The following is a 13,767-nucleotide window of genomic DNA, read 5'->3' as shown; positions in this document are numbered from 1 at the left end:
TATGTGCAAAGTGCGTTAAATATGTTTGTAAATATTTATATACATAAATTAAGGGAAAAATTCCCTTTTCGCTCACGGAAATGTACTTCACGTAAGAGTAAGAAGATTTAAAAAAAAAATTATTTTAGAGCCAGTACTATAGATATATTTTAAATCAATATATTTCAAGAAATGTTGTTTTTGTCAAGTTTTTTTTTTATTGGTAGAAAAGAAACAATGCATGGAGTATATACACATAGCCAATAAAGTCTGCGTTCACCCGACACTATTTTTTAAGTAAAGTAAAAACATAATGTAAATAGGTAATTCAGTTCAAGTTTTCTACATGTGTTTCTTCTTTATATTTTTAAGTTCGGGATGCAGGGACGAAAATGTATATTCCTATTTTCATTTTTGTGATAGCGGGATTTTGGTGTAGGGAGGAGTAAACATAGGCACCATTAAGTCTGCGTTCAGCTTTAAAATTAGTTACAAAAGTATTAAAAATGATTAAGAAAAATTATGCACTTTCTTTCAAATTGTTTTTTAAAATGTTCAAATAACCCCATTTATCCATTGTGGATTCAATAAATTCAACCTACCCACACCACCAACCGCCATGCAACCCCACACCATAATTCCGCCACCTCCGGGTTTAACTGTACCAAAAAGATTTTACTTTTCAAGGGCAGTTCCTGACTTGCGCCATACAATTTGTCGACCTTTTATGCTAAAAATGCAAAATTTACTTTCATCCGAAAATGTTACTTGTGTCCAGAATTCCGGCGACTTATTTATATAATCATAAGCAAATTTAATGCGCTTTCGCCTGTTTACAAGTGAAATATATGGTTTCTTTCGAGCGACTCTACCATGATATCCAGCTTTTCGCAAAATTTTTCTAGCAGTTTGGGTACGAATTGTTTTTTTAATGGTAATATTTACGTTTTCAATAATCTTTGTGGACGTAATTCGAGGGTTAACTTTCACCATATTTATTATTTTCCGTTCTTCCCGGGCGGATAATATTTTCGGACGGCCAAATCACGGTTTTTACGTTAAAATTCCGGTTTTTTTTAAATTTTTTTCCAATAGTTTTCCCAATTTTTCTGAAACTTTCGCCATCTTTCCACAACTTAATAATAATTTTTCTTTCTGACAAACTAATTTCGTTTCCTTTGGTTTTAATTTTTTTTAATATTATTAAAACGCGTCACGAGCTCTTAAAACGACTAATTATATTAAAACACAATAGAATCTACGCAAAAAGAACGAACACATTCATAAGAAGTAACGGTATTTCCAATTCAAGCTAACTGGACGCAGACTTAATGGTGCCTATGTTTACTTGTTCTTACACTAGGGTCCCGTTGTCACAGAAATGAAAATAGGAGTATACATTTTAGTTTTTGCATTTTGAACTTAAGAATGATAATATATGCAGAAGGTTTGAGCTGAATTACCTATTTACATTTTGTTTTTGCTTCACTTAGGAGGATGTATCGGGTGAACGCAGACTTTATTGGTATTAAGATACCAATTAAAAGTCTTAAGTCTAAAATCAAAATTAAAAACTCATTAGTCCCGTTTAGCTGTGCTTTGAAATGGAGCCAGAATACGTTATTTAAATTTATTTGTTTCCTGTGATTTGAAACCTGTAATTTTTAATGAAATAATTAATGGATAGGATAAAGAATAATAACTCCCGCCATAAATTTTATATAAGATTGAGGTCTGGTGATTGCGGGGGCTAGCTTAAAACTGTGATGCTGTTTTGTCTCAACCATTCCTTTGTCCGCTTCGATGTGTGTTTCATTATCGTGTTGAAAGACCAATTGTAGGGGCATATTAAACTCCACATTAGGTAATTGATTTCATTTAAAATGTTTAATGCAATGTTTTATCGTATTTTTATTGTGTTGTGGAAGGAATTCGGTATTGGGCGGTCTTCGCACAGAAAGGCTACTTTGGTTTGAATTGAAAGAATTCACTTTGGTTTCATCTGACCGAAGAATGTTTTGCCATTTACTAACTGGCCATTTAGCACGATCATCGGCAAATTTTAACCGTTTTTTTATATTGACTATGGTTAGAAACGGTACCTTCCGAGCAACTTTAGCTTTCAAATTGTTTTTGATTATAACTTTCGAATGGTTAAAGCATTCACATTCAAAGAATATTGCTTCTTAAGGGCGGAAGAGGTCACAAACGGATTTTCTCTCAGCTGACTCAGGATTCGCCTTTGAAAAACTGCACTGATTTTGGATTTTTTACCTCTATTTTCTAGTTTTTCTTTACAATTTATTGTATTCGCAACCATTTTTGTTTAGCAGCCAACTATTCGAGCTATTTCCTTTTGGCTTTTTGATTGTAAACTCAAAGTTTTTATTATTTTATATGAAACAACAAAATTTACATTAAATGTATAAAATTAAAACCCTTTACTCACGTTTTGTTGAAAATTTTATCAAATAAAGTTTTTTCGCTTCGCAAAATGTTTAATTTTATCGTTTGGCTCTATTTTAAAACACACGTGTTTGCACAGTTAATAGCACACTTTCACTGATTTGCAAAAAATGAACTCGCAATTGACTTTAGAAATACTTAAATAATATTCAAAGACTATGCTATTATTTATCTACCGTTAGTTCATAGAATATTAGGTTCACAAAAAACTTTTAAATGAAGTAACATCGTCAGCGATTGTGCGGCTTTATTTTATCGCACATCACTGTATATATAAATATATATTTAACACATTTTGCACATTTTTTTCAAGTAACTTAATGGTTGCAGCGGCTGAATTCTGTAGAATTCAGATCACTTAGATGTAAATAAATAAATTCTTGAGAAAAAAATTTGGAGGAAATGTAACAGTCTCAATTTCTTTTTCACCACGATGTGATGGTATGGACGAATAGAACTCATTTCAGCACGCAAAGGAAGTATGGACACCGGGTGATGAATTGATCAGGGTTAATTTTTTGAAGCGCGGTTAAAGGCCGCCAGTGCAGAAAGGACTTTGACGCGAATGAATTATGAATACCGCTTTGTTGGACCGAAAAGGGTTATATTTTTGAAGCGCGACTGAGTGAATGAAACAGTTACTGCGCGAAAGAATATGTGTAATGTGTTAATTATTTAACATGTAGTTTTCGAGATATTAACGTTTAAAATTGAAAATTTCATCTATTAAGTTTAAAAAAACGTATTTTTTCGATTTTAAATGAACTATACACTTATATTTTTCACATTTATATCCACTAACACTTGGCCTACTCTGCAGCCTCCTCAAAAATGGTAGGACCATACCATGCGTAGCGGTTGGTCCACATACCATTAAAGATCTGCTCCGTAAGGAGGAAAGAGCAGGCAGGGAGAGAGATTGGCAACAACTCCAAGGCATGCGCCATACCTGGTTGCTAATGGAGGGTTACGACCTCAGACGGTTTAAAACCGTAATCAATCTCCCGAGTAACAAATTCCGGCTGCTTGTTGTGTTCTACACCGGCCATTGCAGGCTCAATAAGCATCTATTCAACATGGGCTTAGTCTCTTCTTCAAACTGCTGGTTCTGTGACATGGAGCCGGAAACCCCAGAACACCTGCTAGTGGACTGCACAGCAGTCTGCAGACGCAGAATCAAGGCCCTGAGATCCATGTTTCCAAGCATTCATTAGCACCTTCGCTTCATTAGCACGTAGCAGTATATTGGAGTTCATCAATATGCTGGGGCTAGATGAGTCGTTGTGACTTAGGGGAAGGCACAGTAGACTATAGGTCGCGGTGCATACCTCTACTGAAATCTATCTATCTAGGGTTTGTTGTGTAGTTTTGTCACTAAGGTACACGTCCACCATTTGCAGCATTCCTTGCAAAGGCATGAAAAGCATGATTTGCTATAACACTCGCTCCTTACTCAACTGACGCTGCGATTGCACCTCAGCACGTTCGAGCAGCTGAAATTTAAAATTAGTATTAAGGTAATGTTAAAATATTTAATTTTCATTTCAATATACACCATCGCATTATCTGCACTTCTACAGTTACTGTTAACGACGACTTGGGTGGTCATGGGCTCCGATGGGAAGCCACCATATCAAACTGCCTATTTAATGCGCCTGTAATGTGGAACTTCAAATTATGGGAAGTTCGCTGATTTACTAAGGTCACCTTCGTTTCCGCATCGAGTATAAATGAATGTCTACGCAATATGAATATTATGAAATAAATTATGTTGTAAAGGAATTAAACAAATGTATTACACAAAATCACTTAAAACCACAACGTGTTGGTACAGACGCCTAACGGTGGTTTGTAACACCTAAATAATTATCAGGATAACGAGACGAGTTTAAATCTGGTTGACTGTCTGTTCGTCCGTCCGTCTGGCTGTGCAAGCTGAAACTTAGTACACATATTTCTTGGCACCGAAGGGAGGTTGGTATTGCAGATGGTCGTAATCGGAACACTGCCACGCCCACAAAAGGCGTTTAAACGAAAACTTATAAATTGCCATAACTGAACCGCAAACTAAGAGACACCTGTGGGCTAAAACTTTTTAAAAGTTGGCGTGGCCCCTCTCCTAAAACAGTTAAATTATATACATTTCTTTCAAACCGCTGAAGCTAACTTAACCCAACTTGCTGATAAATACGCCACAAGCATTCAATTTCACAACCAAGATGGTGGAGAAGGGCTTCATAAGAGTAGGTTTAAAAAGTGGCACCGCCCACTTTTAGGTTAAATCTTACATCTCAGAAACTACTTGTTCAATTTCAACAAAATTTGGTGTGTGAAATTATCCAGACATTCCTATCAAACACTGGGAGAAATCGGATGACAACCACATAACAAACTTTTTAATTCCATTTCATTCTTCCATAGTGCCATCAATCTTGCAGCCGAAAATTGTCGAAATCAAACCATTATTTTTTAAGGACCCAGACACCAAATATGTGGACATCAGTGCATTGATTTTTTAACGAACATATCGGTCAACCCATGAGGTCTAGTATTGAGCATGGATGCCCTTTTGACAAAAAAGGGTAATATCAGGTCTAAGGGCTAAGGCCTAATATAAATATTTTCGAACATCCTGTTGACTTTATACCCCATTTATCGGTCTATATTAAGAAATCTTAATAAAATTTAGAAAACTCTTTTTAATAACAGTGTATTCTCTTGACAAAAATGGATTTTAATATTTCCTCTAGTCCTCATATACCTAATATACGGATTTTCAAGCATCCGCTTGACTTTATTCCTTATATATTGGTCAATCTCTAAGGTTCATAATTAAATTTAGAAAGCCTCTACTTCTGGTATGTCTTCACACCAAAACTGGATACCATCGGGACAAAATATTCCCTAGCTCTCATATCCCTTATACAAGAAAATTGGTAAGAATTATATACGAATTTCAAACTTCCGGTTGGCTTTATACCACATATATCAGTCAATATGTAAGATATCTTAGCAAGTATAATATTGGATATACAATAGTTTAATGCCGAAAATGTGCGATATCGATCCACGAATTACTCAATATATAATACTACATATAATAATTTTCATTAGTTCAGAATGAAATTGGCATTTCCCATATTTTAATTAATGTTTTCCTTTTATACCATATACCATATATTTGATTTATTCGAATTGCGAGAGTATAAAATGTTAGGTAACATCGGAACTTGCTTTCTTTCCTTACTTGTTTTTATAATGAAATCAATATTGTAGATTTTATATATGAATATTAATTGTATTGTAGTTTAAGTTATTTTCTGCCAATCTGGTTCAAAATTCGTCCAAAGTGAATACTGATTCTTATCGCAAAATATTTATATTTTTATTAAATTTCACAGGAATCTTAAAATCATCCGTATTTAATTCTTACAAATTACAAGAGTGTCAATTGTTTAGATGCGTCCAAATATTGTACTACCTTACTTATCTAAAATAAATTTGCCAAATATTGATTATATTTCAGCAATTTATTTTATTACCTCTTATAGAAGCCGACTCGAAATTATATGAAATAAATTATTATTTAGATAATGTAGATGTAAATTACTTAATTCATTATTTTTATTGAAATAAGCAAAAAAATTGCCTTGAATTAAACTGGGATACCCTCCCGTTGCAATTGCACATGGGTTTGCAAAAATGTCAGATAATAATATCATATCACTTAAATTTAAGGGTTAATAAAGGTGACAATAATACAACGTTAAGCTATTTCTTATGGTTTTCTATGAAAAAGCTCAGGAAAGCTCAGGAATTCTCGAGTCTGCGTACTGATTTACGCTAGGACGATTCCAATAGAAATTTGTGTAAGCTATTATTAAAACTGATGTGTTTTTTCTGTAGTGTTATATAAAAATATTAACTAAGTGAAATAAAATATATAAATTTTCAATTGGTGAATTACATTTTTTGAAGTAAGTATGGACTGCATTTATAATATTACATTGAAAGCAAGAATTGAAGTTTTTGTGATACTGGCACGATAAATTTTAGTGGCAGAGAGCTATTGATTTACGCCGTATGATTTTTATTTTTCAAAGAAAAAAACAAAAAATAGTTGCATAAGACTTAAACTGAAAACTTAACTCTTCAATTATTATGATTTAAGTACATCATTAAATATTCATTGAATATACCTACATACTATCTATTGAAAAAATACCCGATGTCAGTGTGCACGAATATGTAGATGTGGAATTGTTATAGGATAACGTAGTGCATTATTTAATATACATACATATACATATGTACATGTCCTCCTATGTACAATGAATATTATTTGTATATATGACCTGTTTGCGTATGTATATATAAATATATATATATATATATTTATATATTATATATACAATATATATTTGTATGTATATATATATATATTTATATATTATATATACAATATATATTTATATATACAATATAATAAACATAAGTTTAACTATACTCTGAACTCAATAATGTGTTACTACTACATTATAATCATCAAATAAAGATAGAAACGCTGAAAACTCAAATATATAAATGTAGATGCTTTAGAAAAAGTGCAGTTACTGATATTTTGTTCATCAACGGGTTTTAGGTTTGGACTTTTCAAATTTTATTTACTGTTTATCATTTTCATCTTAACATCATATAACGGTATTCCGTCATTAAATGCAGTAAGGTTCTATAGACTTCTTATAGAAGAATTAAAGCGGAAGAACTATCATACATATTGCAATGTGATAGTTCAATTTTTGATAATACATCCTTTTTGTTACTAAAGTTCATTGATCCAATGTACTTTTTGAAAGTATGTACTGGATAAATCAAAATACTTCTTTTATAGGTGAATAAGAAAGACCCTTGTGAGTGGTCAGAAATATTATTATAATTTTCAAAATTGCCTTTTTTTAGATAAGGTAACTAGTATAACGAATTTGTTTTTTACGAGTTAATTTAGAGACATATTAATGAAGAAAATTGGCGTTTCATCAAACATTACTAATGCAAAAATACAGAAATCTTTAAGTATTTTTTGTTAATATTTGAGTAAGTATATAAGTATTTTGGACATCAAACACCATTTTAATATGGACGTAAGTAAAAAATTAATTGATAAATGTCCTTAATTTTTTATAAAGGGAATTGCATTTAAAACTCCAGTTTTTTATATTATTTATAGCTATTTATATATACAATATTACATGAACTTACAGTGTTGTTTGTATTTATGTATTATTATTTTAAATACATCGATGGTAATGGTAAAACACATGTATACGTTGGCTACTATAATATCAATTGGCTTTGTGAAAGGCTACTGAAGCTAGTATACTTATAAACGCAGATATACCCTTACACCTTTGAGAAGAGCTGTTTAAAGTATTTGACAACATTGTTCAAATTTTGCCAGAAATTGAAACATGAAACATATAGAAATAGAAATTTATAAAGTTCATTAAAATTTAAGAGCTTTATATAGATTTGAATTAATTTCTGCGCTAAATTACTCAGTTTTTTAATGGCGTTTGTTGGCAATCCCTCTCTTCGTTCCCTATGAACGCGTTGAGTAAAGGGTTGTTGTAATGAATCCATTTTCCATCACAATGATGCAGAAACGAATTTTTTTAGCGTTCAAGCAGTATTTCTGACATGCCTAATCGTCTTCGAAAAATGGCACCTAATTTGCTTACTTAAACTGGCTGCTGGCGTGACTCCCAAATATTCTTCTTGTATTTGGCAACAATATTCATGAAGTAATGCTTCCAGTTTCTCATCTTTAAACTTTTTTCCGCCCAGGTCGTTCTCCGTCTTCCAAGCCAAAATCCCTACTTTTAAACTTTGCAAGCCACGTTTGTCCAGCTAGAGCATGTTCATCAAAATGCGAAGATCTTCGGCATATTTTCTTCATATCAAAGCAATGAAAAAGAGCTTCCCGCAAAAAAACTTTTTCAGGCACAAATTTAACATATGTATGTATTTGATTGAAAAAAATTATTGTTCTCTCCGCTGATGAATGGCATATACTGAAAAAGACGCACAAGGACAGGACAAGCTTTCCAACGGAGTAATGTAATAGTAATCAAGTTACGCATGAATATATGGTAGTTATAGAGACTCAAACTATCACAAAAAATATGTATGAAAGCAAAAAGAATTTTACATAAATAAACAAAAAGTCTATTGTATCTTGCAATACACTCTACGCAACTGATCTTGAGTAGGTACCTGATTTTGACATTTCTGTTTACTATCCTATGAGAAGGGATGACACACTGGCGACTCATTTGCCTGTGATTGTGCTCCGATAGCTATTCATAGTCTATATTTTGAAGTACGGTTCTCTATCGACTACTATACTCCAACTAACATATATATATACAATTGATGTGTGAGGTTATTATCAGCTATTTACATTTATATATGAACGAGGTTGACCACATTGAGATCATTTTAACTGAATTTGTTTAAGTGATTAGAGAGAATAATTCAATTTATTGTATTGTCTTAGTATTTCAATAGCTCAAAGAATAACATATTTTTTATTTATTTAATTACAGATGGAGTGCATTTTTAGTGCGTCTCATCGATTTACATGGCCAATTTTTTTTCTGCTGGCAATAATATTTCACATAAAAACAACAGGCAAGTGTATACCTACAAGTATAAATATGTATGGATATACTTATATCATATGTACATGTTTTATTGTTGCGTTTTATTTTTGTGGCCGTCTATATAATCATTACTTATTTTGTTATTGGCTCTATGCGAGATTGGTGTTTAAGGAGAAAAAATAAAAAATATTTTTAAAATAATTAATTTGGTAGAAGAATACATTAGAAGAATCATGTAAATGTTAATAAAAGAATGCAGCTAGTCACGACTACCTGAAACTGTTTTTGGTTTGTACATACAAAGAACTCTATTTACTCACACATTTGATTTATAATTTTAATTTTTCTAATGTGCGCAAGTATCTATATTTTTAAAAACCTCTATAAAATATTTTGTGAAGTCGTTTTGAGCAAGAAAATATACTTAGCATTTATTGCAATTATACTTAGATTTATTGGAATTTCGAATTATGATTTTCATTATAATGTACAATTTTGTCAATTTATTATATTTACTTCCAGTCTCTCACTCGGATGGACTTTTCACATTAACTGATCATGATTCCCCAGCAGTTTCACCTAAATTTCTATCACGCGGACATTTATATAAAGTAATTGTTGGTGAAACTATAGAACTTCCTTGCAAGGTTCAAAATCTTGGATCATTTGTTCTATTATGGAGAAAAGGTTCTTCTGTTTTAACAGCGGGTCACTTAAAAATAACAAGAGATCAAAGATTCAAAATTGTGGGGGACTATAATCTTCAAATAGCAAGTGTGAAAACCCAGGATGCTGGTGACTATATTTGCCAACTTGGAGATCAAGAAAATCGGGATCAAGTTCATACTGTGGAAATTTTAGGTATTTATGGGTATTTTTAAACTTAAGTCGTTAGTTAGGAAAAGTAAATAAAATATTTATTTAAACATTGAGATATCCGGAATAGATAATAAACAAAAAAATGGCGATTGTCTTCTCAGTTGACTATGATTTAATAATAGGACAATAATATTACCGCCCACTGTTTGCTAACATCTCATATTTTATCAAAGGCTTGACGTCTTGGCCAAATGTGATACATAACATTCCTTTAACATCTTTATATCACAATTTGAAAAGCAGAAATACCCACGCCTTCTATAATCACACTTGATGCCATATATATTCCCAATTTTAAATGTTATTAAATTCTTCCACTTTGCTAGAAAGATGGTCTAACGGGTGGCGACTCTCCACGATATTCGAACTTCCAGTTGTTTTTTTACGTTATTTATCGAAATACCTGTGAAATATTTTTATCTCAATTAATTAATTACTTCACAACCCACTACAATGATTTTTGTGCTTTTGGTATAAAGTTTAATATAAAATAGTTACATGCTTTTTTGACGCATATATTAAAAATAGTGTTCGAAACTACTGAATCTGGTATCACTGGAAGAAATTATCAAAACGTAATATTTAACAATAACGATTATATAAGATAAAATAAGGGAAGAAATCGTTAAATTATTATATGAACAAAATAAGAAGGGATAAAAGAAGGCTCGAATCACAAGATTCTCTAGTCTTACTTGAAATGTTGCAGACATTTTTTTTTATATTATTAAGTACAGAACATAAGATTATACTCTCATACTTTATTTTTATTCTATTTACTTATATATGAGTATATTGGAATCGAATTCCTTCTTTTTAGTACCACCAACACTTCGTGCGTTACCGCACAATGGGCAAGTTACTGCTCGCAAAGGCAGTACTGTTACCTTGGAATGCAAGGCTTCGGGTAATCCAGTACCAACTATTTATTGGTTTAAAAAAGATGTATTTGCGGGCCCTACTCATTTATCTGATAGTTCAACCTTAATACTGGAGAACGTCGATAGACATCATGCTGGAATCTATCAGTGCTCTGCGGATAATGGAGTGAAAGAACGTGTATCAATGGACATACAACTAACTATTCTTTGTAGGTTGACACACCTGTTAAATAAAACCAATTTAGGTTATAAAAAAAAAATTAACAAACGTTACATTTTTAATAAAAATATAAGAATATAAAAAATTTGATAGTTATTTGTATAACAAAAATTAAAGTTGTAGTAGCTTACATATCAGTGCAAATATGCAAATGTTTGAAAATTATAATATATACATATTATTCAAATATAATTGTTTTTTGTTTTTGTTTTTATTTTGTATATTAAAGCCCCACCTGAGATAACTGTCGAGAAGTCATGGGTTCATGCAGCTGAAGGTCATGAAGTGGAACTTGCTTGCATAGTTCATGGAGATGTGAATTCTGAGGTAAAAATTGTATAAATTTCATATTTTTTTAAGTCCAAAAATTTACAAAAATTGATTATTTTATTATTTGTATTCATAACTCTCTCGATAGAGTTCTTTATTTTAAAAAAGTAATATTTTTGGAAGCATTAGGGCATTCTTTAAGTATTGCAGAAATTTCCACTTTTAATGCTATTCGATTTGTCCACACAATAACATTAGAGTTGCATGCGGACAAATAACAACATCTCTACATATTTTGCAAACGAACCAAAAATAAATAAAAACGAATAAGAAAGGGCGAAGCTTCGGTTTAACCGAACATTTCATGCTGTTGCAACTTGCAAGGATCAAAGCTGGGGAAATACCTTCAGGTGTTGGTAAAACTTCATATTAAAAAATATTGCGGAAGAATTCAACATTCATTACTCTATGAAATCCTAAATGAATTACTTTCAAATTTGGTATTTTATTAAGTTTTATTATAGGTCATAGGCTCCATTACTTTTATAGCTATATTCTACTTCCCGGCATCGAAATATATATTAAAATCATCCTCAAATCGAATATATCTGACATATACCTAACCGATGAAGCTGAATTTAATATATTGAGTTGATGTGCAAAATGTCAACCAGAAGATGCAATTGATGATATTAGGGATATAAGATTAAGACGAACTCCATTCATGTTCAGCGCTAAACCCTTAATATAAAAAGGCAAGAAGGAAATTATTATATGTAGTTATGGCACTTTGTGCCTTTTTGACTTATAGCGTTTTGTCGGCGTGGCAGTGACCACGTGACGATATATCAACTCAACTCAAGTTACAGCTTACATTTCAGCTCGTATCGTCATCCTGATCTGATATATATGTATCTCTATATCTATCTCGATTACTTTTAGGTGTTACAAACAACCTTCAAGTGAACAAGATTAAACCTCAAAAGCAGAAACCATAATCTTGTGATAGATACAGCAAAATATTTCAGTATTTCCCTTTTCTTGATAAACCCCGATGTTGGATCGACTAGGGTAATTTTTTTAAAGCGTGATCAAAGACGCTAAAAACGCAATTGTGTGACAAGTTATGCTAACCCTTATTTCATGATTTCTAAGGTGTAGAAACACACAAATATCTTGAACTATGAGTGCGACAAATAAACCTTTTTCTTTAAAAACTTACACTTATATGCATAGTGTAATTACAATTATATAAATGTAAGTGTAATGTAATGTAAATGTAATGTAGTGTATTAAGTATAATGTACAAATAAATTTGAAATTTTTGGACTTTAAATGCAGATCTAACAAACTATAACTAAGCCTATGGCAAAAAATATATATTATATAATTGTTCAGGAGAAACAACTCCATGACCCCGTAGTTATCTTACCAAAATCAGCAGTTTCTATTCAAAGGTTTACTGAAAACTAGCCTGAACCTGTGGGTCCAAATTTTGAGATTTTGTAGTGAACTTTCGTATTATTTGAAATTAATCATTTTTATTTCATGAATATTTCAAATTTTTTGTAATTTTTCTCTTAAATGTATTTCGACTTCTGAAAATGTTTTTTCAAATTTTTAAACATAATAAAAAAATAGTGTTAAATACAGCAATGAAGCAGTTTTTATCACAACGAATAAATACACGTTTCTAAAAAAACAATAACAAAATTTAACGATAACGATTAAAATACGATCACTAATCGATTATAATGTGATTTGTGAGGCTTAATATAAATCAGCACTCTGCCTTACCCAAAACTTACCAGCTGTACATAGTAGTTATATTGTATAACGGTGCAGGAGGAGAGTAGAAGAGGCCACGACGGATGCCATATGTCCAATCATATGTATGTTAATGTTTTGTTTACATATTCATCGAACATAATTGAATAATCGACGGTGATTTTGCAAAAAGGTCTCCGTCCGGTCAGAAGGTCCTACTGCAGGAATAAAAGATAACTGTGCAAATTTAAGGAAGTGTTTTTACTTTCGAAAACTCGATTTTTTTTTCTTATCTTATTTTTTAACATTTCAAGAATATTTCCTTAAAATTTTAGGTCGATAGAAGCAATATTCTTAAAGTTATTGTCTTATTAATCTAATGGCCTTTAACGCTTCAACCAATAGTTCATAAACTTTAGACGCATTTTTCTCAAAACTACTTTTTCAAAGTCCGTGTTCACTGTCACTTCAAAACTACTTCACCGATTCATTTCAAACTTTATACACATTTTCGACACATAAAATACCGTCCCCCTACGCTTATTAAACTTTTCATTAAGAGTGTTTTCCACCCTCAAAATGGCGAAATTTTTAGTGGGAAATAACAGTTTACACTTTAAATAGCCGTCAAAATTTTTTTAAA

The 13,767-nt window shown here is 31.6% G+C and overlaps 1 protein-coding gene and 1 long non-coding RNA gene across 7 annotated transcripts in view; one reads left to right on the top strand and one right to left on the bottom strand.

Annotated features, from left to right (window-relative positions):
• The window catches only part of LOC106622981 (limbic system-associated membrane protein), a 79,159-nt gene that overhangs the window by 54,260 nt on the left and 11,132 nt on the right, over nucleotides 1-13,767 (top strand). For 3 of the 6 annotated variants that reach the window (XM_036371514.2, XM_070112225.1, XM_070112224.1), the window contains exons 2-5: nucleotides 9,051-9,135; nucleotides 9,630-9,968; nucleotides 10,807-11,076; nucleotides 11,317-11,414. In XM_036371514.2, the coding sequence (XP_036227407.2) occupies nucleotides 9,051-9,135; nucleotides 9,630-9,968; nucleotides 10,807-11,076; nucleotides 11,317-11,414 (792 nt within the window). Of the gene's footprint in view, nucleotides 1-6,301; nucleotides 6,423-8,862; nucleotides 8,887-8,936; nucleotides 8,962-9,050; nucleotides 9,136-9,629; nucleotides 9,969-10,806; nucleotides 11,077-11,316; nucleotides 11,415-13,767 lie in introns of those variants that run through there. The other 3 variants (XM_036371515.2, XM_070112223.1, XM_036371516.2) reach the window with 3 other exon arrangements.
• LOC138857952 (uncharacterized) lies at nucleotides 3,268-13,036 on the bottom strand. Its single transcript, XR_011397199.1, has 3 exons — nucleotides 12,790-13,036; nucleotides 4,001-4,183; nucleotides 3,268-3,938 (listed from the first exon to the last, which is right to left on the bottom strand). It is a non-coding gene; the product is annotated as an uncharacterized lncRNA (long non-coding RNA).

This window comes from Bactrocera oleae, chromosome 6 (genome assembly GCF_042242935.1).
Source record: "Bactrocera oleae isolate idBacOlea1 chromosome 6, idBacOlea1, whole genome shotgun sequence".
Classification (NCBI taxonomy): Eukaryota; Metazoa; Arthropoda; class Insecta; order Diptera; family Tephritidae; genus Bactrocera; species Bactrocera oleae.
This window is presented reverse-complemented; position numbering and strand designations above follow the sequence as displayed.